Source organism: Chlorocebus sabaeus, chromosome 8, assembly GCF_047675955.1.
Source record: "Chlorocebus sabaeus isolate Y175 chromosome 8, mChlSab1.0.hap1, whole genome shotgun sequence".
In the NCBI taxonomy this organism is placed as follows: Eukaryota; Metazoa; Chordata; class Mammalia; order Primates; family Cercopithecidae; genus Chlorocebus; species Chlorocebus sabaeus.
In genome coordinates this window covers 28,419,185-28,447,032 of record NC_132911.1, presented here as the reverse complement: position 1 = coordinate 28,447,032, position 27,848 = coordinate 28,419,185, and the positions used below count along the sequence as shown (strand labels likewise).

The window sequence follows — 27,848 nt, the reverse complement described above, 5'->3', positions numbered from 1 at the left end:
ATACTCCTACTAGGGCATGTTTTGAGCAAGGTAAGGAAGTAACTCAAGCGTTTTAGTTTTATGATTCTGATGCCTATGTGCTTAGGTTAGCCATATGTGTCCTGGTCTTGCTTTATGGTGGATAACTGACAATTGCTATTGTTTAGCCAATGCCAGTAAACTGTAAAAATTCTTGCTGACTTGAAATACCATATTTAATATTGTTTGAAATTCATAGATTCTGAACTGAGTCATAGAAAACAGTTACTTAGTATTATCATAGTGAGACTTATTGTTAGGGTGTGGGGCCAGTTTCATCCTTTCAAGGGAAACTAAGATCAGTTTCCGTTTGTTTTAAAGGCAGCTAATCTCAGCTAAGAGACCTAATCCCCAGAGTAGCCTAGATGCGGTTCTTAACAGACATGTGAAATGTGGAAAGCCGGAGCTGCTCCCAGGTTCATGAGAAGGTGCCATCCTCTTTTTTCCATATGCCCAGTGGATCACAGTACCTGTAGAAAATACTTCCACAAATTCAGGGCCAAAGAGAAAAAGAATTTGGAGTGCAGTTTCTCTTATTTTTGTTTTCTCTTCTTCCTTCTCTTTCCATTTCTACGCTTTGTTTAATATCCTGTAGATCAACATTTTTATCTCTCTTGGAAGTATGTGTATATGTCTTTGAGGGTACCAGAGCAAACAGAAAAAGAAACACAGACAAACGTGGTAACTGAAGTTGGCAGATAAGGGAGAAAGTTTGAGATTTAGTAGTAAGCCTAAAGCTGAAGGAATCCAAGAATCCAGAGCTCTCCATCACCATTAACCAAAGTCATTTTGTCATCCTCATTTGTCACTTAGGAATTAGTAGGGCAGTTCACCATCTGTTTGAAGATTCCTGATCCTAGGTGCTACATTTGTTTTCAGTTGACCAGGTGTGATACTGACTACTGCAACCTTCTGTTTATGGACACCACTGTAGAATTTATGAATTGGTGTTCCGATGGCTTTCTGACTTACTCTTTAGGATACTCAGCTTTTAAATTAGACAGTTACCATTCCACAGTTCACTTTTGCCAAGCTAAAGGATTATTGATATATTTAGGGTTCTAGAGCCATATACATTTTTTCAGGCAAGATTTTAGGGCACAAATTAGTAATAGTCACTGTTTTAAGGTAGAGCCAGGCCTTGTATGATTGGAAAAAAAATGGGAGAGTAATGGAAGCAGGAGAGAGGCACTTATTATAGCCCAGTCTTCACTGACTTGTGGGTAAGCCACACAGCCAAGGTCCCAATTGTCATGAAATTTACAAACTAGTACAAATAGCTTATATATCTTTGTATCCCAGTACAGTACGCAACCAGTAAATGAGGGTTGTTTTGACTGAATTTATGGTCTGTAGAACCCCAAGTGTTGGTATAGAACAGTTTTAAAGATAGAGTAATCTTTACTGGATTCCATTGAGTGAACATATGTAAGTAAATATGTTAGTACAGTTGACCATTGAACAATACGAGTTTGAACTGGAAAAGTCCACTTACATGTGGAGTTTTTCATTATGACAATTTGAAAAAACTTGCAGATGAACTGCATAGTCTAGAAATAGCAAACAAATTAAGAAAACATTAGACATGTCATTAATTCATAAAGTATGTATAGAAACTAGTCTATTTTCTCATTTACCACCATAAAGTATACACAAATTTATTATAAAAAGAGAATTTTTTTTTTTTTTTTTTTTTTTTTGAGACAGAGTTTTGCTGTGTCACCTAGGCTGGAGTACAGTGGCATAATCTTGGATCATTGCAACCTCAGCCTCCTGGGTTCAAGCGATTCTCCTGCCTCAGCCTCCCAAGTAGCTGGGATTACAGGTGCCCACCACTATGCCCTGCTAATTTTTGTATTTTTAGTAGAGACAGAGTTTCACTATGTTGGCCAGGCTGATCTTAAACTCCTGACCTTGGGTGATCCACCCACCTCGGCCTCCCAAAGTGCTGAGATTACAGGCATGAGCCACCACGCCCAGCCAATAATTTTTTTTCATTGACTCTATTGCCCAGGCTGGAGTGCAGTAGTTCGATCTCAGCTCACTGCAACCTCTGCCTTCCTGGCTCAAGCCATCCTCCCACCTCAACCTCCCAAGTAGCTGGGACCACGGATGCACACAACCACACCCTGCTAATTTTGTATTTTTTGTAGAGAGGGGTTTTGCCTTGTTGTCCAAGCTGGTCTTGAACTCCTGAGCTCAAGCAATCTGCGTCAGCCTCCCAAAGTGCTGGCATTACAGGTTTGAGCCACTGCGCCCGACTGAAAAAGTTAAAATTTATCAAAACTATGCACACCAACATTTACAGACGATACATGACACGATTTGCACTCGAAAGAAACATAAATGAGCATTTAGATTCAGTATTTAATCACATGCATAAAACTGTAGTACAGTCTATAACTTCATAGCCACCTCCTGTTGCTGTTGTGGTGAACTCAAGTGTCCGCTTAAAACACCATGTGATGCCAGTCATCTCTATGTGAGCCGTTCCCCTCTCCTGTAAATTGCGTATTGCAGTAAAGAGTGATCTCTCACAATTCTCATGGATCTTGCGTCATGTTTAATGCAGTACCGTTAACCTTGAATAACACCATGGGACCCATACAAAGTGCCACTAGTGATGCTTGAAGTGCTCCCAAGAAGCAAAGAAAAGTCGTGGCATTACAAGGAAAAGTTGAAGTGCCTAATATGTAGATTGAAGTCTGCAGCTGACATTGCCCGCCATTTCGGGACAAATGAATCCAGCATAAGGACCATTGTAAAAAAGGACCATTGTTAAAAAAAAAAAGAAAAGGAAAAAGAAAAGAAAAACGAGAAAACACACGAAGCTGTCACTGTAGCTACACCAGCAGGCATGAAAACTTGTACTTCTTGTGAAATACATTTTTACCTTGTATTGAAAATGCAGCATTACATGGGTGCAAGTCTGCTATAAGAAAGGCATACCTGTAGACTCTGATGTGATTCAAGAAAAAGTGAAATCATTGTATGACAACTTAAAGCAAAAGGAAAGCTTAAAAAAATGTCAAGATAACAGGAAAAGCAGCTTCCTCCAGCCAAGAGACAGCAGACAAATTCCTAGATGCCATTAAGAAAATCACTGAGGAGAAAGACTATCTGCCTGAACGGGTTTTTAATGCAGTTGAAAGTGTCCTAATCTGGGGGAAAATGTCACAAAAAAATATTTATTAGGAAGAGAAGTGAGTTCCAACACTTAAGGCAGGAAGAGATAGGCTAACTCTACTGTTTTGCGCAAATGCACTCAGGTTTTTTTGTTTGTTTATTTGTTTGTTTTTAATCAGGACTGCCTTTATCTATAAAGTGGCCAACCCCTGATCCCTGAAGGAAAAAGATAAACACCAGTTGCCAGTCTTTGGCTTGTACAACAAGAAGGCCTGGACAGCGAGAACCGCTTTTCAGGATCGGTTCCATTGATGCTTTGTCCCTGAAGTCAAGAAGTACCTTGCCACTAAGGGACTGCATTTTAAAGTTCTTTCAGTATTGGACAATGCCTCTGGCCACCCATAATCCCATGAGTTCAACTCCAAAGGTGTCAGAGTGGTCTAATGCCCTAAACACACCATCACTAATTCAGCCTCTAGATCAGGAGGTCATAAGAACCTTTGAGCCTCATCACAGTACTCTGTGGAAAGGACTGTCAGCTCTATGGAAGAGGACCCCAATAGAACATCATGAAAGTCTGGAAGGATTACACCATTGAACCTGCCATCATTGTTATAGAAAGAGCTATGAAGCCTGAAACAATAAATAACTTCCTGCTAGAGAAAACTGTGTCCAGGTGTTGTACTTCACAGGATTTACAACAGAACCAGTCAAGGAACTTAAGAAAGAGATTGTGGATATGACAAAAAAAAAAAAAGTGGGAGGTGAAGCGTTTCAAGATATGGAACTTGGAGAAATTCAGGAGCCTATTAGCACACCAGAGGAGTTAACAGAAGATGACCTGACCAAGATGAGTGCTTCTGAACCAGTGCCAGATGATGAAGAAGAAGACATAGAAGAAGCAGTGCTGGAAAACAAATTGACATTAGACAGTCTGGCAGAAGGGTTGCGATTATTCAAGACTGCTTTTGACTTGTTTTACAACTTAGATCCTTCTATGATATGGGCACAGAAACTAAAATGGTGGAAGAAGGGTTGATACCATATGGAAACATTTTTAGATAAATGAAAACCTGAAAATGTCAAACGAATTATGACATATATCCGTAAGCACTCCGAATGTGCCGGCTTCTGCCTTGCCTTCTACCTTCTACACTTCTTCCCCTTTGCCACCCAAGACAACAGGACCAACCCCTCTTCCTCCTTCTCCTCAGTCTGTTTAATGTGAAGATGACAAAAATAAAGACCTCTATGATAATTCACTTCCACTTAATGGATAGTAAATGTATTTTCTTTTCCTTATGATTCTTTTTGTTTTTGAGATGGGGTCTCACTTTATTGCCCAGCCTGAAGTGTGATGGTACAACCATAATTCACTGCAGCCTCGACTTCCTGGGCTCAAGTGATCCTCCTGTCTCAGCCTCCGAGTAGATGGGACTGCAGGTGTGCAGCACCATGCCTGGCTAATTGTTTAAACATTAGGTCTCACTATGTTAACTAGGCTGGTCTCAAACTCCTGGCCTCAAGCAGTCCTCCCACCTCAGCCCCGCAGAGTGCTGGGATTACAGGTATGAGCCACCACATCTGGCTCCTTATGATTTTCTTAATAACATTTTATTTTCTCTAGCTTATTTTATTGTAAGAATACAGTATATAGTATATATGCAAAGTATGTGTTAATTATGTTATCAAGAAGGCTTCTAGTCAACAGTAGGCTATTAATAGTTAAGTTTGAGGGGAGTCAAAAGTTATTTTCAGCTGTCCAGGGGGTCAGCACCCCTAACCCCTGTGTTGGTCAAGAATTACATGTATATAAATGTGGTTTGGAATTTAAATTTCTCAGAGAAAAAATGTTTTATGTAAGCATACATTTTTGATATACCAACAGAATAATTTTTTATTTTTTATAATTCCAGACTCTGTGGGCTGGTTCTTATATATTAAAGAGAAATTTCAAGTTTTCTCACCCAGTTTCTGTATACATGAGGACTGGTGGTGATGGTTTTCAGCTTTATTGTTGCTTCAGTGTGATTCGCATTGTTTTCTTCTGGATCTATCACTGTGCTACTCCGTCTTAATTTCCCTACTTGTTTAAAAATGATGCTAGGGAGGTAGTGGAGAGTAGGACCAGCAAAGAGTTATATGGTCCTTCATGAGGAGGACACTGTCTTGCAAGGGCAGTGCACAACTTGGGGTGAAGGTTAGGTTGAGTTGGCTGTTCATTAGGCATGGTGTTCACACAGACAGCAGTACCCTGGCACTGAGTAGTTTATGACCTCTGCTGGCATCCTGTCCTTGGGGGCCAATGCTGCCTGGCATCTTTATTAAATTACTCATTTTATTTGTAAAGTTACTCAACTGAAAAATACCCATAGCCAGAATGGCACCCTGCCTCTCTTCATCTGCTTGTGTCACATCGCCTTTCTTATTTCTTCTTCGTGGGGATGTATTATCTCAAGGACCCACCTCTTAACCGAGTCACTTGCTTTTCCTTAGTGCACCGTACATTTCCCAGAGTTATGGGAAATGTACCTCCATGGCGGAGGGCCCCGTGAGTGACGGGTTGTCTCTGAACCACGGTGTCTCACTTCTCCTCCCAGAACATGCCACTAATAAAGCTGCACTCCTTCAACAGAAGCACACCAAGGCTTGTTAAGTACTGGCTACCACAGGTGGGAGGGGACAGAGGAGTCACACAGGACAAAGTGCTACTTTGAGGTGTTGTGTATAGATTGTGAACTGTCGTAAGAGTTATACATACAGACCAGGCTTGGTGGCTTGCTGTAATCCCACCACTTTGGGAGACTGAGGCAGCCAGATCACTTGAGGTCAGGAGTTTGAGACCAGCTTAGCCAACATGGCGAAACCCCATCTCTACTAAAAATACAAAAATTAGCCAGGCATGGTAGGGCACATCTGTAATCCCAGCTACTCTCTCTCAAAAAGAAATAAAAATTTAAAAATTGAGTTACACATACAATACTTTGGGAGTTCTGAGGAAGTTGTGGTTTCTTTCTTGTGAGCAAATCAGGAAGACCTAGTGGAAGAAGAGAATTGCGCCTTGACAGACTGGTAGGACTTAAATATATGGAAGAATTTTAGGTGTTTTCCAAAAATTTACCCAAACTTGGATAGCCTTTTCCCTCACCTGCTAACCTGTCTTTTCTCCCTTTTTACATGACCTTAGTGATGAACTTCAAAGCGCAGATCTGGGGTTAAGATTAGGATGGAAGATGAAAAGATAATTTCCTTTCATGACTGCCACTCTGCTTTTTTGGAGAGCTCTATAACCAGCACTAAACTAACAAAAGTTACCTCAAAAGAAAAACCAAAACAATTGTCTCTCCATCTGGCTTTTGAAGAGCTGGTTTCTGTGTGCTGCATCCCCATTGCCCATTAATCTGTAGCAGTGGGGTGTTGTGTTCTAGTGTATGCTTGCAGCCTATATGCTGCTCTCTCTGCTTCCAGTTACCTGGTTTCACTTGCCTGGCAGCAGCTGCCGAAGGGTTCCGCTGTCATTTAACCTCATAAGTCTAATTCAGAAGAATTCTGTTCTAGTAAAATCAAAGTGCTGCCTCTGGGCTGGCTGTGTTCTCATTGCTGGCCATCCTGTCCTGCTACTTAATGTCAGTGTAGAAAACCTCTTCAAATGAGAGAATGGCAGTGTTGCAGGGAAAGCCATTGTTATTCTGCAATACAAAAACTACTTCTCTGCATTCTGACATCATCGTTTTTTAGTCACATCATATTGATCGATCCCTGAACAGATATATATCATTCCCTCCCTTTCTTTTCAGACCGAGCTAATAGATCTGTCTACGGTAGATGTGATTCTCATCTCTAACTATCACTGTATGATGGCGCTGCCATACATCACCGAGCACACTGGCTTCACGGGCACAGTGTATGCCACGGAACCGACTGTCCAGATCGGCAGGTGAGAGGGTTGATTCTGATCCCGCTAGGATGTGGCTGCGGAGCTCCTCCTTCAGTGATGACGCTGTCACAGTATTATACCAGAGCTGGTGGTTACTTCCTTCTGAACAACTAACCCAAAGAACAGGCAGGAGTAGGCGACTCTCTAGATGAGGAATGTTCATTGGAAATGCCTAAAGATTGATGGTGCAAGTAGCCTTGTTGGTCTTTTTCTTACAAATTAATTGGAAGGAGTTCATGGAGACAGCTGTACAGAGGATACTAATTAGGGGAGGTAATGTTTAGGAAGATGCCACAAAGATGCAAGGCAGAGGGCTTCAAAGGGAAAGAGTGTAGCATCTTTAAGAAGACATTTTATTGCTTTGCTTTCAAAAATTCCCCCTTTTGTGGTTTGTTGTAGGCTATAAATGGAGACAGCTTGTAGAAAATATAGGATAGATAAGTAAATAGATGGTTAAGTTGTCTCTGCTGTTGACGGAGTGAAACAGAGCAATCTAGGAGTAAAACTGCAGTTTTCCTTTGACTCTAAGAAGCCTCTGCCATCCCTTTCTCTGCCCCTACTAAGCCTTTGTGACACGGGTGGTTACCACAAGTAACCATAGTATCATTTAGTGAGAAATTAGGTAAAGAAAATTACTCCAGAAAAAAAAATGTGTCAATTTATTTTTTTGAAAGAATAAGAATGGTATAAGTTGAAACTGTCAGGTCCCAAAATGTGAGACTTAAGAATTGCTGTAGACTCCTAGGTTGGATTCTAGAGTCTTATAGACGAAATAATGTGTTTTCTTGTTTTTATGTCAAACCATATTACCTGCACTGTGTATGTAACCATAAGGGAGCTGAGAAAGGGCTTTCATAGGAAAGTAAAACACTCAAAGTGATGCATCAATTTCAATTGAGAGGATAAGCTAAAAAACTAGCCTCTAGTCTGGAAAAGTTAAAGCAGTGAGGATCAGCACACCATACTGTTCCTATGAAAGCTACATCCAGGATACCAGTGAGCTGGAATCACAGGTCTTGAGATGTTGAAACTAGCACTCTTCCTTCAAGATGGAAGGAGGAGATGGTATTAGGCCAAAATAAATAAATGAGAATGAAATGAAGTTGTTTAGCTTTCAAATACTAATACATTAATGGCTTAACAGTATGTATATGTTAGCTTGGAGGGGATTTAAGTCAATACATATCACTAGTATTAGATTAGGAATGAGGATTCAAGGTGTTAAATCCATTTCTAGCTTTGTGGTCATCCTCTGGCCATCAAGAATTCCCGCAGTTCTCTGTCCTGTGAATCCCCAAAGCCTGTGTACCTTGATCCAACTGATAGCGCAGCATTTCTTAGATTCCTCATCCCTGGTTCTGTGGTACTCCAGCTCATCTCAGAGAGAGCTAGCCTTCTGCATTTAGCAGCCTACTCCATTTGTCCTTGGAGTATTCTTCCAGATGGAATTTTGCTAATTCCTAAAACATGTCAAGAAAACTTATTTTATCCATTTAAAATGTTCATTTAGGCCGGCCGTGGTGGCTCACGCCTGTAATCCCAGCACTTTGAGAGGCTGAGACAGGTGGATTCGCCTGAGGTCAGGAGTTTGAGACCAACCTGGCCAACACAGTGAAACCCTGTCTCTACTAAAAATACAAAAAATTAGCTCTGTGTGGTGGCAGGTGCCTGTAATCCCAGATACTCGGGTGGCTGAGGCAGGAGAATCGCTTGAACCCAGGAGGCGGAGGTTGCAATGAGCTGAGATTGTGCCATTGCACTCCAGCCTAGGCAACAAGAGTGAAACTCAGTCTCAAAAAAAAAAAAAGTTCATTTAATATTGTAATTAAAAAAAAAAAAAATCCTGCTCACTCCCTGCTGTGTCACCAAAATTAGATACTTGACAGTCATTTAACTTCTCCCTATGTATTTTTAGTAACATAAAGGTAGAGATCTTAGAGTGAGAGTTAAAACAGGCTTGTGTATTTCTATGTTTAGAGACAAGAAACGGGCCAGGCTTGTTTTAAAGGTGAATTAAATTATTTCAGTTCAGAATTTTTAGCACGGAAATGCAATAAGAGAGTGAGGATTTTGTTTAACTTAATATCAACTGGTGATCAAGTTTATGTGCAGCAGAGAGGAAGATGATGATGAGATGGTGTAGGAGGAGGTGGGCAAGTCATTTCTCCTGGCCAACTGTTAGAGTAGGGTGTTTCTCTAATTTTTTAATGGGTGTTCCTCACTTTTTTTCTTTAAACTCAGGCTTCTCATGGAAGAGCTGGTGAATTTCATTGAAAGAGTGCCAAAGGCTCAGTCTGCCTCCTTGTGGAAGAATAAGGACATTCAGAGGTGAGGAACAGACCACTCTCTTCCCAGAGACTATAGCGCCAGCTGCTTTGCAAAGCAGTCTCATTTGATTTCTTCTTCTATGCTTAAACAATGATTTGGTTATATTAAAGATTCTCTTTTTCCTAATACATGAAAGGGTTACATTTGATTCAACCAATGTTTTTTGAGAGGCAACTATGTGCAAGGTGCTATGCTGGGTACTGGAGTTTTTAGGAACAATTGGCTCTGTCCATGAGGTGCTCAAAGTTTAATGGAAAATCAGATAACTCAGGTCAGTTACAGTTTGCATGGCATGTCTTAGAAGAGATGTTTGCCAGCTAGGCGCAGTGGCTCACGCCTGTAATCCCAGCACTTTGGGAGGCCGAGATGGGCAGATCACCTGAGTTTGGGAGTTTGAGACCAGCCTGACCAACATGGAGAAACCCTGTCTCTACGGAAACTACAAAAAAATTAGCCAGGTGGTAGCGCATGCCTGTAATCACAGCTATTCGGGAGGCTGAGGCAGGAGAATTGCTTGAACCCGGAAGGCAGAGGTTTCAGTGAGCCGAGATTGTGCCATTGCGCTACAGCCTGGGCAGCGAGAGTGAAACTCCATCTCAAAAAAAAAAAAAAAGATGTTTACCCATAGTGCTGTAGGCACTCAGAAACTGAAGAACCCTGCTTGGGGAGGCTGAGAAGGACATTCCTTAGGAGGTGACAATTGAGATGGGTCTTGGAAGAAGAAATGGACTTGTCCCTATTGCAGAGGTTGAGAAGAGAAGTCCAGGCACAGTATCATGGGACATAGTATATTCAGGGAACAGTGAGATGTTCAGTGTGGATTAGGGTGAGTAGAGAGGTGAGAGGTGCAAGTAAAGGGGTGAGTTGGAGCAAGAGAATGAAGATTCTCATATGTGAAACTTGAGTTTTATATTGTTGAGAGTGTGAACTCGGCCAGTGAAGGTTTATAAGGAGGCAGATGACCACATTTGTTTTGGGGAAGGTAACTCTGGAAGTAGCATAAAGGATGGACGGGAATGCAGAGACAGGCAGGAGGACCAGCAGTGTGACTGCTGAAATCCAGGGGAGATGACAAAGCCTTGAACTAAGGCAGTATCTGTGAGCATGAAGCTGAAGTCTAACTTCAAAGGAATTTCTGAGATAGAATTAAAAAGAACTGGTAAGAGTTGTAAAAGAGGCTGTAAGTAATTAAGAAGGTAAGAGGAGAGCTGAGTGGAAGCCAAGGGACAAGGAAGTTTCAGAAAATATAGGTTGTTGTTGGTCTCAGATGCTGCAGGAATATCAAGTAAAATGGAGATGAGGCCCTTGGCTATAGGAATGGGGAAGTCCTTAACAATCCCAAAGAAGTGAGTTGCCATAGAGTGCTAGGTCCAGGAACCAGGCTGTAAGAGATGAAGTAAGGAGAAATATGGTAGAAGCAGCAGCTTAATTTCACTTCCATGCTCTCTTACTTAAATTGGCAACAGAGTACCCCTGTGGATGTTAACACACTGGGCTTTCTCTAACCATAGCAATTCTGCCTTCACCTCCAGGCCCTGCAGCAGCCCCACCTTCTGATGGTGGCATCACATCTGGAGTAAAAACCAGTCTTTTGATATCTTGTTTTCTTTTTCTTTTTCTTTTTCTTTTTTTTCTTTTTTTTTTTTTTTGAGACGGAGTCTCACTTTGTCGCCCAGGCTGGAGTGCAGTGGTGCAGTCTTGGCTCACTGCAACCTCTGCCTCCAGGGTTCAAGCGATTCTCCTGCCTCAGGCTCCCAAGTAGCTGGGACTACAGGTGCATGCCACCACGCCCAACTAATTTTCGTAATTTTAGTAGAGATGGGGTTTCACCATGTTGGCCGGAATGGTCTTGATCTCTTGACCTCGCAATCCAGCCACCTCGGCCTCCCAAAGTGCAGGGATTATAGGTGTGAGTCACTGCACCCGGCATAGTCTTATAATTTCTTAGGCAGTTTATATTCCATATGCTCCTACCCAAGTCCACTTTTTTCCAGTTGGCACTGGTTTCTCTTTCCCTCTAGATCAGCGATTTGTAGTCATCTGCTTATTTCAACATTAGAATGTCTTAGTTTTTGCAGATCTTCTTTTGATTAGAATATAAATACGTAGCTAGAGGAATACACTTTTTCTATAGTGACTATTTCGGAGCTTGAGCATTAATCTCCTCCGTGCATCCCTTTGTACACATGTTATTTATTTTACTTATGTAACACTTGTTGTGTGCCAGCACTCTTCTAAATGTGTTATTTAATAAATAAGTAGGTAAGTAGTGGTGTTACTACAGTTTTTTTTTTTTTCCCCCCGAGATGAAGTTTCGCTCTGTCTCCCAGGCTGGAGTGCAGTGGTGCGATCTCTGCTTACTGCAACCCCTGCCTCCCAAGGTTCAAGCAATTCTTCTGTCTCAGCCTCCTGAGTAGCTGGGACTACAGGTGTGTGCCACCACGCCCAGCTAATTTTTGTATTTTTAGTAGAAATGGGGTTTCACCATATTGGCCAGGTTGGTCTCGAACTTATGACCTTGTGATCTGCCCACCTCAGCCTCACAAAGTGTTGGGATTACACATGTGAGCCACCACGCCCAGCCAGTGTTATTACTTTTTTACAGGAGAGAAAACTGATACAGAGAGATTAAGTAACTTGTCCAAGGTCACACAGCTAGTGAGTGGCAGGATTTGCATTCAAACCCAGCCAGCCAGCTAGCCTGGCTGCAGGATCCATGCTCCTAACCCATCTGCTGGGCCACCTCTTGTGCACACACACATGCCTCTTCTCACATGCATGTGAGCCGCTTCTCGTGTCAGGGGATGAGGAAATAGGCTTATCTGTGCACATTTTCTGCTGTGTTTTAAGGATCTTCTGAATGTCCATTTCCTTGTTTGGGGATGTATGGTGTGGGTGTGGCTTCACATTAGGAAACATTTTCTGGACATGTGCATATATAAGTCTTCGGAGTGTATGTCAATGGCCTCCTTGATCTGACTGCCCTGGTGCAGTACCGCATTCTTGTTCCCAGCTCCCTTTTCTCTTTTCCTCAGTTCTGATAACCTCCCTTCTTTTCTTTTCATCTGCCGTGTGCCCACTGGACTGGACAGGACCCCAGTTCCCTACATCTCCCTCTCAGAAACCTCAGGACTTTGTTTTCTTTCCCATGGAACATGCATGCTCAGACCTCCCTTCTTCCTCTTAAATATAAACCATTTATAGTGTTTTGCTGCAAATAATTTTGGCACACCACAAATAGTGTTCAAAAGTCAGTATTTCTTGGCCAGGTGCAATGGCTCAGGCCTGTAATCCCAGCATTTTGGGAGACCAATGTGGGCAGATCACTTGAGGTCAGGAGTTCCAAGACCAGCCTGGCCACTATGGTAAAACCCTGTCTCTACCAAAAATACAAAAAAAATTAGCCAGGCATGGTGGCGGACACCTGTAGTCCCAGCTACTCAGAAGGCTGAGGCAGGAGAATTGCTTGAACCTGCGAGGCAGAGGTTGCAGTAAGCTGAGATCACGCCACTGCACTCCAGCCTGGGGGACAGAGCGAGGACTCTGTCTAAAAAAAAACAAAAAGGCAGTATTTCCTGACTCCCAAATCTTGAGCAAAGTCTTAGGAAGCCCCAAATCCTTACTTCACCTTTTCTCTTGTGACCTTGGGCACAATCCTCGGCCGTTTTTTCTTTGCCTCCCATTTGGCCACACAAAAGAAGTGCCACCTACATTAGGGAGAGTATGAATGAGGCTAAAGGAGGAGAAGGCTAGGGAGGGGCCTGAAAGGTATTTCCTAAGATGCACAAGAAATCTCCCTTTCTAAAAATTTTTTTATTTTAAGTTCTGGGATATGCGTGTAGGACATGCAGATTTGTTACATAGGTAAACATGTGCCATGGTGGTTTGCTGCACCTGTCAACCGATCACCTAGGTAGTAAGCCCTGTATGCATTAGCTGTTTATCCCAATGCTCTCTCTCCCCACTCCGCCCTCCCTGAGAGGCCCCAGTGTGTGTTGTTCTCCTGCCTGTGTCCATGTGTTCTCATTGTTTAGCTCCCACTTAAAAGTGAGAACATGCAGTGTTTGGTTTTCTGTTCCTCAGTTTGCTGAGGATAATGGCTTCAGTTCCATCTATGTCCCTGCAACACACATGATCTCATTCCTTTTTATGGCTGCATAGTATTCCATGGTATATAGGTACCACATTTTTTTAATCCAGTCTATCATTGATGGCCATTTTGGTTGATTCCATGTCTTTGCTATTGTGAATAGGGCTGCAGTGAACATACACTTGCATTTAGCTTTATAATAGAATGGAAATCGCCCTTTTAAAAGAAGCTGCTAGTTGAACTGTGGGCAAAAATCAGAAACTGTTGAGACTAACTTGGTAGAGGAGCAAGGAGAGTAGTAACTTGCACTTTTCGAGAAGGCCGTCTTTGATTCTCACCCTGGCCAAGGATTGTGCTTTGATTTTTGAGCATGACAGCATGAGATGAGCCATAGTTATTGGTAGAGAAAGGGAAGATTCTAATTATTGGAAAATATACTGAGGTGTGAAAGAGACACTCCATAGCTGTGTTCTCTTTTTCTCCTAGATAAACTCAGCATAAATATTAGAAGTGGTAGAAGAATTTGAAGAGCTATTTTTTTTTTTTTTTAATTTTTTGAGACAGGGTCTCTGTCACCCAGACTGGAGTACAGTGGTGCAATGTCAGCTCACTGCAGCCTCCACCTCCTGGGGTTCAAGCGATTATCCCTCATCAATTTGCTGAGTAACTGGGACTAAAGGTGCACACCTCCATGCTCGCTAATTTTTGTAGTTTTTGGGTTTCACCGTGTTGGCCAGGTTGGTCTCAAACTCAAGTGATCCACCTACCTCAGCCTGCCAAAGTGCTGGGATTATAGGCATGAGCCACTGTGCTTGGCCATAAGAGCTATTTATTCTTTAATTGGCATCAAGCGAAAGAGTTCTTTTGAAATATTCACCTAGAATTTAATCTTGGACCAGAGTTCTAAAAGTGCTGCATTTGGACAATGTTTGTGCTAAGGGATTTACATCACCTTTAGATTTCCCTCTATCACAAGCTAGTTGATATCTAGCATCCCAAACTACTGTGGCATGCTACATTGACAAATGCTATTTTTTGCTATCTAGTTCACCAAAATTTTTCCCATTATGTAGGCTGTATCTTCTCTTTATGTTTTCATTCTTTTTTGTTGTTGTTGTTGTTATTTTCTTCATTCTTGCGCTTTGCCTGTCCAGGTCTTCCAAAGTAGGGATCACAGGTCCACATGCCTACAGGGCTGAGGAAGGTACGCACCGGAGTGAGATGGGCTGGTGGAAAATGTGGACCAGTGACCACACCCCTCTATAGGGGCAGCTGACTCGCAACTCCAGCAGATCTTGGCCATATGGGAATGTGAGCCCACAGTTGCCAAGCCTTCCTTAGAACTCAAAGTCTAGATGTTGTAAATGTGACTTTTAAAAAATCTTTTTAGAAATGTTGGCTTCGGCCGGGCGCGGTGGCTCACGCCTGTAATCCCAGCACTTTGGGAGGCCGAGGCGGGCGGATCACAAGGTCAGGAGATCGAGACCATGGTGAAACCCCGTCTCTACTAAAAATAGAAAAAATTAGCCGGGCGCAGTGGCGGGCGCCTGTAGTCCCAGCTACTCGGGAGGCTGAGGCAGGAGAATGGCGTGAACCCGGGAGGCGGAGCTTGCAGTGAGCCGAGATTGCGCCACTGCACTCCAGCCTGGGCGACAGAGCGAGACTCCGTCTCAAAAAAAAAAAAGAAATGTTGGCTTCTACATTAGAATAAAATCCCGTATGATCTGAGCAAAGTACCTCTTTGATAGGTACTTTGAGAGGTACTCGATTTGAGACTTGAGCCCCCAATTTTTGACTTACACTATATATAGGCAGACTCAAAGCATATCTTGTCAAGTGCCTAGAATTAATACATCTTAGTAGCTTACATTACTAATAAAACTATCAACTAAAGAAAATAGTAAATTAAAAATTTTCAAACTCAGTCAAAAGAATCTGACAAATTCTCGTAAATCATTTGAAGTTAGTTTGAATTAGCATTTGATTTATTATTAGTACATGTACCAAAAAAAAAAAACTATTACTCCTACTTTTTGGCAGCTGTATAACTTCCTGCCTCAGTTGACAGTGCTCCTTGAGATTTATATCAAAGAAGTTAGCCATCCTTCTTCCTAACTTTGACACTACAGTTTACTCTTGAAAAAGAGATGGATTTTGGAGGGAAGGAAAAGGAGAATCCCTCACAATATAATTTTTGGGTCTCTGACTTTCCCACACTCACTTAAGTTTAGGTTTTTAATGGAAAAATATAAAGGAAGATATTCCACTTAAGAAAGTAACCCCACCTCTAGTACTTCTTTTGTATAAAGCTAACATTTTTTATAAGATTAGAAACCTACAGTTACAATAAGGATAAATCATTACAAGATATTGTCATCATCCTCATGCAAGCATTAAGCAATTAAGCATTGATATATTCTTGGCTGAATTTTTATGGCAGTTTTTAATACTTGAAACTTGAAATGTGGCTTCATACCTTACAGAAGACTTAAAACTAGCCAGGCATGATGGCTCATTCCTGTAATCTCAGCACTTTGGGGGGCCAAGGCTGGTGGATCACCTGAGGTCAGGAGTTCAAGACCAGCATGACCAACATGGTGAAACCCCATCTCTGCTAAAAATACAAAATTAGTCACACCTATAGTCCCAGCTACTTGGGAGGCTGAGGCAGGAGAATCGCTTAAATCCAGGAGGTGGAAGTTGCGGTGAGCCAAGATCGTGCCATTTACACTCCAGCCTGGGCAACAAGAGTGAAATTCCATCTCAAAACAAAACAAAACAAAACAAAAAAGACTTAAAACCATGCATGTTCAAGTTGAAGTTCCTCTGCTCTGACACCCCTTGGGTATGCGTACAGTTTATCAACTAACACTATGATAGGAAGAGAAGATAAAAGTGTGTACTTGGAGGTCAAATAGACTGGTATTTGAATTTCAGATCTGTTTCTTGGTAACTGTGGCAACTTATTCCTTCTAGGCGCTATTTCCTCCTTCATAAAATAGGAGCGATATTAACAACTTAATAGGATTGTTGTAAGGACTAAATGAGTAATATGACTAAGTTCTTAAAATTATGCCAGTCACCCAGTAGGTGCTCAATAAATGCCAGTGTCCTTGTCTCCTTTAATAAGATAAGTGGCTTACATAATCTGCTTTTGTTAACCAGAACACATCTGTCTTCCACAGTATAATGTACCTTCAGACACTGTCTTTCTGATGAAAGCAAGGTAGTCAAGTGGACAGAAGGAAAACTGTTTTCAAATTCCACTGTTACCTATAGTTAGCTGTCACTGTCACTCAGACTCTTAGACTCAATCTTTTCTGTAAAATAAGAATTAAATTATCTCTAAGTCCACTTGTGTTAGAGTTCTGAAAGTTGTCCACAGAGAGTCTCCTTAAGGCAGGCCCTCAGAGAGCAGCAGTGCTTTGATGGAGTCATCACAGCTGGTTGGGCTTTGCGATTCCGGTCACTTCACTGTTTCATTTCACTCGGAGTTGATTAGCCTCTGAGGGACTGATTCATGCTGACCAGACTCCCAGGATGTAGAGTGACAAACAAAAATCCCGATTAATCACTTTAAAGTAAGACCTCTGACTGGCTCCAGAACTAGAGTGGCTCCTCTATCTAGGACACTCTGTGCTAGCCAGGAAGTCCACTTAAGACCTCAAATTATGGGTAAGAAATTTTTCCATGAGCATTGCATTAGAGCAAAGATTGTTGACTTGCTCTCAAGAGTTGTTCCTGTCATGCTTTGGTAGCCTAAGCAATTGCTGTTTTTTAAGCAATAATTTGATCTAAAATAAACATCAGGGGTTATAACCTAGTTTCTGGTTAATATTGAAACATACTTCATTTTGAGGCTCCACAAACTCCATATGGGTCCTTATTCTGCCAACATACCCAGTCCATCCCAGCCCCAACGGGCATGTTAAGCCCTTTGCTGTGATGAGAGTCAGGCAGGGAACTTTCTTGATTCCTATCTTCTTTGTATTCTCTCCTTACATTAATTTTGTTCATTCATTCATTCATTCAACAAACACTTAATGCCCAGCCAGTTTTTTACTTACCACCTTCCAAGTGGTCCTTCTGGACTTAAAAGTCTTAATATTTAATAAAAACACAAAAGCGTGCTGCTTTTGCTGGCGGGATGGAGGAAGAGGCCGCAGAGCTTTGGCATCATGTCAGAGCCCTGGGAAAGAAGTTCATCAGGCACTCAAGTGTGGTAAGAACAAAGCAAAACAATGAAATCCTTTAGAAAGTACTTATGAAGCATTTAGACTCTGAGAACTTGACTTTGATAAATTAGAAAGCCAGAGAAACACAGAACTAGTTCCCTCTGGGTTTCCTTATCCTTCTTATCCAAAATCAGCCAATAATTCTAATGGCTTTAAATGGCTCTATAAATGCCTCTCCGTAATTGGGACCTCAAGTAAGCCTAAGAAGAGTTTCTGGGAAACCTAAGTTAGACAAGATGTATTAAGAGATAGAGGAAGCACAACAAAGTAACTAAATATCTAGAAAGAATAAAAGAGGATGTCAGCAAAAGGACTTCATGGGCAGAAATATGAAATTCAGAGAATTTCAGAGTTGTTGAGTAACTACCAAATGCCTGGTATTATGATAAGTTTATAGAAAAATACCCAAAAAAGTTTAAGATTTAGTCGCTCTACTCAAGGAGCTTGTCAAGCAGAAAAAATAGAGGCTAAATGGCAAGACTTAGGCTGGGCTGAGCAGATTGAGTAGGGCTTGAATGAGGAAAAAGAGACCATTCCAAGCGGGCAAGAGAGTGAGCAAGATAGAAGTCCTAGTCTTCTGTAACCTAACTACCGAAGTGACAGCCCATCATCATCTTTGTCATATTAGAAGCAAGCCACTTGATCCAGCTCACACTCAGGAGAGGATTCCACAAGGGGGTGAATCCTGTAGGTGGGGGTACTTGGAGCCATGGCAGAAGCACCTGCCACAAAACCCTGAACCGGGCAGGTCAGACTGAACCAGAGGCAGTGGGGATGACTTAACTTTCCTCTTCTGGGTTACCCCTGAGCTCCTCCCTGATTTTTTTCACCACCTCTCACAGTTATAGGGCTCACCTCTACCCAAATGTGGTGCAGTTCAGAGGGGACATGTTGATAATTGCATTGCTGGTTCTTTTCTTTCCTGGGATAGCAACTGAACTTTTTTTCTTTTGAGTGTCATTTATATTGGGCACTGTGCTCAGTGCTGAGGAGACAAAAACGAAAAAAATATTGCTGTGTGAATCATATGATACAATGGGATAAAAAGATACACGTTACTCTTTTCAGTGGGTATTAGTAAAATACAAAACAAAAGGCGAATTTAACACGACTGTTCTCCTTCTAACTACAGTGTTCTATGGATCTGATTAGCATAAATCATCTGTAGTGAAAATTTCTGTATAAACATGCTTTCTTCAGTCTTTGTAGAACGTAAGTTTATGATTTCTATACCATTTACTTTAAAAGAAAAGATGGGAAAGATTCAGGCTGAAATATACCTGGATCTTCAGGAGCCTTTGTTTTTCTTAAGAAAATTGTGTCCCTATTTGAAACACCAGTAATTTCTCTAGAAATAAGTTCTGGGCTGTTGAGGACAAAAGTTGTAGATGCTTTGCATCTTCATGCTTCCCACTTTCCCTTCTAAGGGTTCGGTCAGAACACTGCTAGTACTCAATAAGCTGAATATAAGACTGTTTCATCTCCAGCACACAATGAAAACATTAAAGTGACCAAAGCCTCTTTTTTAGCTAGGCTGTTCCAGTTCTTAGTCTGCTGAATTTTCACAGGGTGTTGTCCTAGATGGAAAGGGGAGACTGTGCTGGGAAGGGCCATCAAGAGAAGACAGAGCTAGCAGGAAGGAGAGCCCACATGGTATGGTGTTCTGGGTAATGGCAGTACTGGTTGTCAAATAATGGGTAAGGAAAAATCACAGAAAGAAAGCAGGCATAGTTCTGGCCTTGTGTGTGACTTTCTAGTCAGCCTTTAAGAGAGGTGACTGTTGCAGGGCCCTGGCAAAGCTGGGGACAATGTGAAAGAAATTCAGCTGAATGGAGAGATGTGGTTGGGGTTGCAAGTGTTATTCATTATTATTCATCACAGTCCCTGCTCTCTAGCCACTCCCATGACAGCCTTCCAGCTCTGGCATTTTTAAGTCAAGAAACTCTTTGGCTGCTCCCCGGCCCAAAGTGAGAGGTCTTCATTTTCTGTGCAGGGCAGCCCCAGGAGGTTCAAGCCCCTGGGCTGCCTGATCCTGCGAACTTAAAGGAGGAGTCAAAGCTGGGTAGACCCTTGGGTTTTTCCTCGAGGCCTCTCAGGTTCAGAATCGTTGCTGCTAGTCAGAGTCAATCTCCTTAGGTTGGAGTCCACTGCAGTATTGTAGAGAAATGCATATGCTCCTGGGGCTGTGTTGGAGCAGGGCTGGAGACAAACCTTGACTCAGCATCTCTTCTGTACCAGACACTTCACATGCATTATATTATACATCATTTCCCCATTGCAGAGAAACTCTCAAAGGAAGGTAGTATTCTCTCCATTTTATAGATGAGGAAACTGAGGCTTGGAGGTGAAGAGCTAACTCCAGGATGTAAACCTAGACTTGTCTGGTTGTAAATTCTTTTTTCCTTATTTACCAGTGCCTCTGAGAGAAATACCTCCTTCCTCAAAGCAGGCAGTTGTGAGTTATGGGGATGTGGAGGTAAGAGATGCAGGAGCAGCAGACCCTGAGGTGGCCTCAGTCCACAGGGAGCTTCTGTGCCACTTCCCTGCACTCCTGCCAGACTCAGGGCCAGCCAGCCTTCCTGAAGAGCATGTGAGTGTGCACCTAGCCTAGACCGGAGTCACAAGATCTGAGAGAAAGTGACAAATGTGTCTAGGTTTTAGGCAAGAGCAAGTAAGTGTTGTCCACTCAAAATGTAGAAGACAGAGGGACTTAGGTAGGTGGGGTGCAGGCAGGCAGGGCCTTGCACTGAAAAAGCCCGGTATGGACAGTACAGGCAAAAGCAGCGCCCAGATAAAGAAGGGCCTTAGGAAGTCATGCTGAGAGCCTTGGATTTTATCCTCAATGTATTGGTGAACCATTGAAGTTGGGGGATGATACGATCTTGGGATTTGCATTTGTAGTATATTGTTTAGGCCTTTCTGGGAGGGAAGGCCAGCCTGTAGGCAAGAATGACTCGAGTGCTTTGGCATCCCTTTTGTTGCCTTGTTCTGTTAAATTTTTCTTAGACTTAAGCACAGTGTGAACAGAAGCCCTGTATTGTGCGTGTCATTCCCCTTATGTGACTTACGTCCTGAGACCACAGTCAGTGCTAAGTAAATATGTATAGAATAAATATTGCAAAACCTAAAGCAGTTCACTATGTGTACCTAAGATAAGTGAATAAGAAAATCTTCATGTATCTGTTTATGTAGAAGGTAATGACAATGGATCATTGATACTTTGTTGCTAAAGAAACAAGGGTAAAATACATAGGAACAATTTGGTCTATGTGCTGCTCTGGTTAAATCTTAATTCAGTGTTTCCATTGTTATGGCTGTATAAATGCAATTCACCGGCCGTATAAGATTATTAGGATTATTTTTTCTATCTTGCGCAACTTTTTGTTTTCCCTTGAGTTAATTACCTTGTTTTCTTATTTGTGTAGTTATTTTATGTACCTATTGTCTCTATACTCTTCCCCTACTTGTCTCTCCTCAATATGTTTGTAAGTGATTACAAATTTCTCCTCTACCCTCTTAGGGTATCCAGTTGTGCCTAAGAATTAAACTGACATAAAACAGGTTAACAGAAGAAAGGCATACACATTTGATTAAATTACATATATGTAGGAGTCCGCACAGGAGAATGAAGACCCAAAGGAGCAGTTAGAGTTGAACGCAGACACTGAGTTGGACAAAGAGCAGGACGTTGCGAAAATGTGACAAGGGAAGGGGACTTGGGCCAGAGCAGTCAATTGGGTGGAGAAGTGACTGGGAAGATCAGGGTTTAACAAGGTTTGCTGGTACAGGTTTTTCTCAAACTCCATTCCCTTTCCCTACATATAAAATGTTACTTTCCTCCTGCTATAGGGAGGACATTTTCCATATGGGGATTTCATCTCCTTTCAGGAAGAAAAAGAGGAGGTCAGAGAGCTCTTCCTGCACCTGCTGTTTCTCAGGTGCCTTTACCTCAAACTAACCTTTATGCTGAAGTGGCATATTTTGGGGTGGCATATCCTGCCACCCATCATGTTCAGTCTCCGTAGGTATTCAGACAACTTGTATCTCCTTGAAAAGTCCTCTCCCCAGCCTTCTCTCTCTGATGTCAGCTGTCTTGGGCCCAATGCCATGGCTTTCAGCTGAGGATTTTCCTCACCATTATCCCAAAGACTTCTTTTGCTTCTGTTAGAAGCTCTGTTTTCTGAGTCTTCCATTTTCTTGTTTACTCTTTGATTTTTCAGGCCACATCCTCCAGTAACTCCCTGACAAAGAATGTGTGGGAAGTAAATTTTCTGAATCTGCACATCTAAAACTATTTGGTAGAAATAACCCTCAAACTATTTGACAGAAATCTACATTAGATATAATTTTCTCTTACAATGTTGAAAACATTATTATATTTTCTTCTAGCTTCCAGGAGTGTTGTTGAAATGTCCAGTGCTGTTTTGAGCCTACATCTTTAGCTTGTACCTCTTGATTCCCATATGATAGCTTTTAGAATCTTTATTCCTTGAGTTCATGATGATGGATCTTACTAAAGCAGTTTCATTCATGTGCTGAGTACTTAATGGGCCCTTTCAATTTAGAACAGGAGTGGCAACTGTTGGCCAGCACTGTTTCTGGGCCAAATCTGGCCCACCACTGTTTTTATAAAGCGTTATCAGAACACAGCCACGCTTATTTACATATTGTGTATGCTGTTACGCGACTAAGCTGAATAGTTGTGGTGGAGACTGTATGTGATCTGCAAAGCTTAAAATACCTGCAACCACTTATGGAAAAGGTTTGCCAATTCCCAATTTAGAAAATTAAGAATTTTAATTCTGGTTTAAAAAAAAAGTTTTCTACTTCCCTTTTCTGTGTTCTGTCTTTCTGCAACTCTTGCTATTAGATGCTGAACTTCCTAGATTGTCATGTAAATATTTTTCTCTCCTCTTTTCCATCTGTTTTTCTTTTTGTTTGTTCTTCTGCAGAATTCCCTTAACTTCATTTCACAAGCTTTCTATCCGTGTTTCATTCCTGCTGTAATATTTTTTAACATAAATCTTCTGATTTTTAAATTAACCTTTTTATTGTAATGTAAAACACAGATATTAGTCATGCCCATAATCCCAGCACTTTGGGAGGCCACGGCGGGCAGATTGCTTGAGTCCAGCATGGGCAACGTGGCAAAATCCCATCTCTACAAAAAATAAACCGAGCCGGGCATGGTGGCACACACCTGTAGTCCCAGCTACTTTGGAAGCTGAGGCAGGAGGATCGCTTGAGCTTAGGAAGTTGAGGCCACAGTGAGCTGTGATTATGCCACTGCCCTCCAGCCTGGGTGACAGAGCAAGACCTTGTCTAAAAACAACAGCAGCAAAAAAAAAAAAAAAAAACAGATATCAAAACACACAAAACTAATATATTGCTTAATAAATTACTATACAGCAACCACTCTTAAAGCCACCCCCCTAGTCAAGGAAGAGAACATTCCCAGCAACTCAAAAGCTCCAGTCCAATCACAGCCCCCTCTGAAATATTGCATGGTTTCAACTCATTGGGTGGTGGTGGTGGTGGTGGTGGTGGTTGTTTCAGCTGAAATTGTCCCATCTTTGAACACTGAAAGCCTTGTCAGGTGTTGATGTGGTTTGCCTCTGTCCCCACCCAAATCTCAACTTGAATTGTATCTCCCAGAATTCCCACATGTTGTGGGAGGGACCCAGGGGGAGATAATAGAATCATGCGGACCAGTTTTTCCTGTGCTATTCTCATGATAGTGAATAAGTCTCACAAGATCTGATGGGTTTATCAAGGGCTTCTGCTTTTGCTTCTTCCTCATTTTCTCTTGCTACCGCCATGTAAGAAGTATCTTTCGCCTCCCACCATGATTCTGAGGCCTCCGCAGCCATGTGGAACTATAAGTCAAATTAAACCTACTTTTCTTCTCAGTCTCAGGTATGTCTTTATCAGCAGCATGAAAACAGACTCATTGTCCCCTAGGTCATTTATTGTGACCGTCATAGTCTTTGATTGTTTCCTTGCCATCTGTGATAGCAGGATGTTTAAGACTCTTCTTGTACATTCTCTTCCCTAAATTACCCATTTCTCCAAGAAACCCTGGTTTCTCCAATGGGAAGTGGAATTTTAAGATCCCATTTTGGTTGTTAGCAATGCTCATTGCTACTCAATTGATCATTGTTTCTAGTACTTTTTGGAGAACAGAGAATATATATTTCCCCCCATTTTTTTTTTACACTTGTACCATATCTGTGTTGTCAGAGTATATATTCGTTACATACTATCCTCCCTTCCTTTTAACCTTCATTTAGTCTGTCAGCTACTAGCAACTGTATATTTAATGTTCACTACTGGCCCATTCATACTGATGTTTCTTTAATCATTCTGATTATCTGAAACTCAGTCTTCAGTAGATTTCTCAGGATGGGATCACAAGAACAGTATTCCCTGAGTTCCTGCATGTTCATAATTGTTTATCTGTGATCTTTGGCCTTGAAAGTCAGTTTTGCTAGATATATAGTCCTTGACTTGCATTTTCTTTCTTTGAGTATCTTAAATATGTTCTCCTATTTTTTTCTAATATTAAACATTGCTGTTAAAACCACTGATAAAATCTAATTTTCTTTCCTTGTAAGTCACTTGCTCTTTTCCTAGACCCCAAAGGTTTGCTTGTTGTGTAAATACTTTCCCAGAATATGTCTGGCGTTCATTGTTCTGGGTCAGTATTCTCAAGTGTGCACTATGTTCTTTTAGTGTGTAGTTTCATGTCTCTTTATTTTAGTAATTATAATGTTTAGTAATTGAATGTTATGAGTATTAATTTTTATTCTCTCACTTGGTTTTCTGTTAGGGACTACTATTACCCTTATGTGGCATCTTGCTTATCTGTCTTCAATGTTTGTTTCTTTTGAATTGTTTAAATCTCTTCATTTCTTTTTGCTATTTTTTCTTCTCATTTTTCTTGTGTCATTATTGTGTTAATCTACTCTTGTGTTACAGGTTGAGTGTCCCTTATGCGAAATACTTGGGACCAAAGTATTTCAGACTTCAGATTTTTTCCAATTTGGAATATTGCTGATTGAGCATCCCAAATCCCAAATCCAAAGTAATCTAGTGAGCATTTCCTTTGAGCATCATGTTTGCACTCAAAAAGTTGCAGATTTTAGAGCATTTCTGATCTCAGGTTTTCAGATTTTTTTTTTTTTTTTTTTTTTTTTTTTTTTTTTCTGAGAGGGAGTCTCTGTCACCCAGGCTGGAGTGCAGTGGTGAGATTCTCGGCTCACTGCAACTCTGCCTCCCAGGTTCAAGCGATTCTCCTGCCTTGGCCTCCTGAGTAGCTGGGACTACAGGCGCCCGCCACCACACCCAGGTAATTTTTGTATTTTTAGTAGAGATGGGTTTCATTGTTGCCCAGGCTGGTCTCAAACTCCTGAGCTCAGGCAATCCGCCCACCTCGGCCTCCCAAAGTGCTGGGATTACAGGTGTGAACCACCGCACCGTCCAGGTTTTCAGATTTGGGATGCTCAACCTGTAGTTTAGTCTTCATTTCCAAAGTGATGTTTTCTTTTATTTCTAATTCTTTATTGAGTTCTGTCATGTCATTTATAAGCTTTGCTAGTTTTTCATGTATGTGCTTCTTTCGTGTTTGTATAACTTTAAATCTTTTTCGATTATTTTGAAATTCTGATGTATTGTTGGCATGCTTTCACTCTCTGTATGACATTGTATTTCTAATTTCTAACAGCTCTTTTTATTCTCTTAATCTTTTTTCTGTAGCAATCTCTTCTCTTTTCTTAGCTATACTATCTTATTTTTCTAACGATAGTAAGGACAAGCTGTTTAACTTAAAGTTTTCTTCTACCTGCCTAATTTATTTCTTCTAATTTCCCTACCTGCTCCTCTGCCCCATTTGAGGCCTTTATTATTTTAGAGACTTTTCTCAAATTTATGGTAGTTCTTGGCTTACTGGCTCATGTTTAAGAGTTGGAAAATTAAAAAAAAAAAAAACTAATTAGAAAGTCTGTGTGCCATGAGTAGGGCTTATTCAATTCCAGACTTTACCATAAAGTAATCTGGTTGAGCTGTTTCTTTGTGGAACCCCCTGTGTTAGGATCTTTTCATTAATTTTTTTTCTTTGAGGCTGATCGGATTCTTCAGAGAAGATTCTTTCAGCCCCCTACCCTGAGGGTATAAGTTTACTCATAGTGCTCTGGCAGCCAAATAAAGAGAGGAACATTGTTTCTCTGAATATATGAATTTTTGTTTAGGAAGGCTGCCTCAGTTGATGGTTTCCCCTAGTCCAGATTTCTATTTTTACTCCCTCTAGAGAACAATCTCTGGTAGCATATCTGAGAGGAGAAGGGACAGCTGCTGAGCTATATGGAAGGAATGAGGAGATCTGGAAGGTTCTAAGAATCTCATCTATTTTTTCAACAATTCCTCTTGTTTTTAGATTGATTCAACTTCCAGTTGCCATACTTTTTGTGGGTTCTGCAGTAGAAATTAAACATTTGCATTGAACTTTCCTGGGCCTACTAAGTCAGTTATCATTTGTCTTTCTGCTTTCTAAAATGCCTTGCTATTGTCTCTTCTCTCATTCTCTTTGTCTTAATGGTGTGTGTGAGAGTGAGTGTGTGTGTGTGTGTGTGTGTGTGTGTGTGTGTGTGTGAAGCCCTCCTCTATTGTTCAGTGTTGTTTCAGGAGAGAGAGGAGAGGCTAATGGCATGCATTCATTTCACCCCAGTACTTGGACCTGTATTGTACAGTGAATGTCAGGGAAGTTACTCTTCAGGTCTCCTTCTGATTCTTTTGGAGCAAATAATAAAACGTTTTTCTGTTGACACATATTGGGCAACATAGCAAGACCATGTCTCTATTTAAAAGAAAAGAAATGGCTGGGCACGGTGGCTCACACCTGTAATCCCAGCACTTTGGGAGGCTGAGGCGGGCCTGTCACAAGGTCAGGAGGTCGAGACCATCATGGCCAACATGGTGAAACCCCATCTCTACTAAAAGTACAGAAAGTAGCTAGGCATGGTGGTGGGCACCTGTAATTCCAGCTACTTAGGAGGCTGAGTCCGGAGAATCACTTGAACTCGGGAGGCAGAGGTTGCAGTGAGCCAAGATTGCACCATAGCACTCTAGCCTGGTGACACAGTGAGACTCTGTCTCAAAAAAAGTAAAAATAAAAAAAGAGAAATGATCGTAAAGGAATCCTATGAACAATTATATGCCAGTAAATTAAACCATTTAGATCAAATGGACAAATTACTGGAAAGGAATGCTGTAGAACATGAAGAAATGTTCACCCGGTAGTTGATATTGTGATCCATTTGCAGGCTGTTACCTTCTCCTCTCAAGGATGCAGTGGAAGTGTCAACCTGGAGAAGATGCTATACAATGCAAGAGGTGAACTCTGCCCTTAGTAAAATCCAGCTGGTGGGGTATTCTCAGAAAATTGTGAGTATTCATATTACATTTCAGTCATTTATGAATGCTTTCCGTTCATATTGTTATTGTTTCGAAGGATCCTATAGTTACGTTTTTAAAGCCATTCCGTTACTGAGGATCCAGAGCCTGTGCTCTTTCCTCTGTTCCACTCAGGAACAAGGCCCTAACACCTAACTGAAAATGAAAAAGGAAAGCCAAAGCGTATCTTTGGTCTGTATGGTAATATTTCATCTCTCCGGATATGGAAGAGGGCTGGAGCTCTCAGGTGACAAGTACAGATTATAGGATTGCTTTCTATATTTGGAGCATGATGATCTCCATCATCTTTCTGTTTTCCTTAAAACTTTGTAGTTTACTTTATTGATTGATTGACTGAGACAAGGTCCCACTTTGTTACCCAGGCTAGAGTACAGTGGCACAAACACGGGTCACTGCAGCCTCGACTTCCCAGGCTCATGTGATCCTCCTGCCCCAAGTAGCTACTTGGGGACTACAGGCATGTGCCACCATGCCCAGCTAATTTTTGTATTTTTTTGTAGAGACAGGATTTCGCCACGTTGCCCAGTCTGGGTTCATGCGTTCCACCGGCCTCAGCCTCCCAAAGTCCTGGGATTACAGGCGTGAGCCATTGCACCCAGTCTCTGGTTTACTTTAAAATATTTTTTGTTTTTAAACTGAGGATATT

The 27,848-nt window shown here is 41.5% G+C and overlaps 1 protein-coding gene across 2 annotated transcripts in view; it reads left to right on the top strand.

Annotated features, from left to right (window-relative positions):
* Positions 1–27,848, top strand: part of INTS9 (integrator complex subunit 9) — a 125,919-nt gene that overhangs the window by 50,605 nt on the left and 47,466 nt on the right. For both annotated transcript variants that reach the window (XM_007962058.3, XM_037983821.2), the window contains 3 exons: positions 6,942–7,081; positions 9,323–9,409; positions 27,052–27,172. In XM_007962058.3, the coding sequence (XP_007960249.1) occupies positions 6,942–7,081; positions 9,323–9,409; positions 27,052–27,172 (348 nt within the window). The remainder of the gene's footprint in view (positions 1–6,941; positions 7,082–9,322; positions 9,410–27,051; positions 27,173–27,848) is intronic.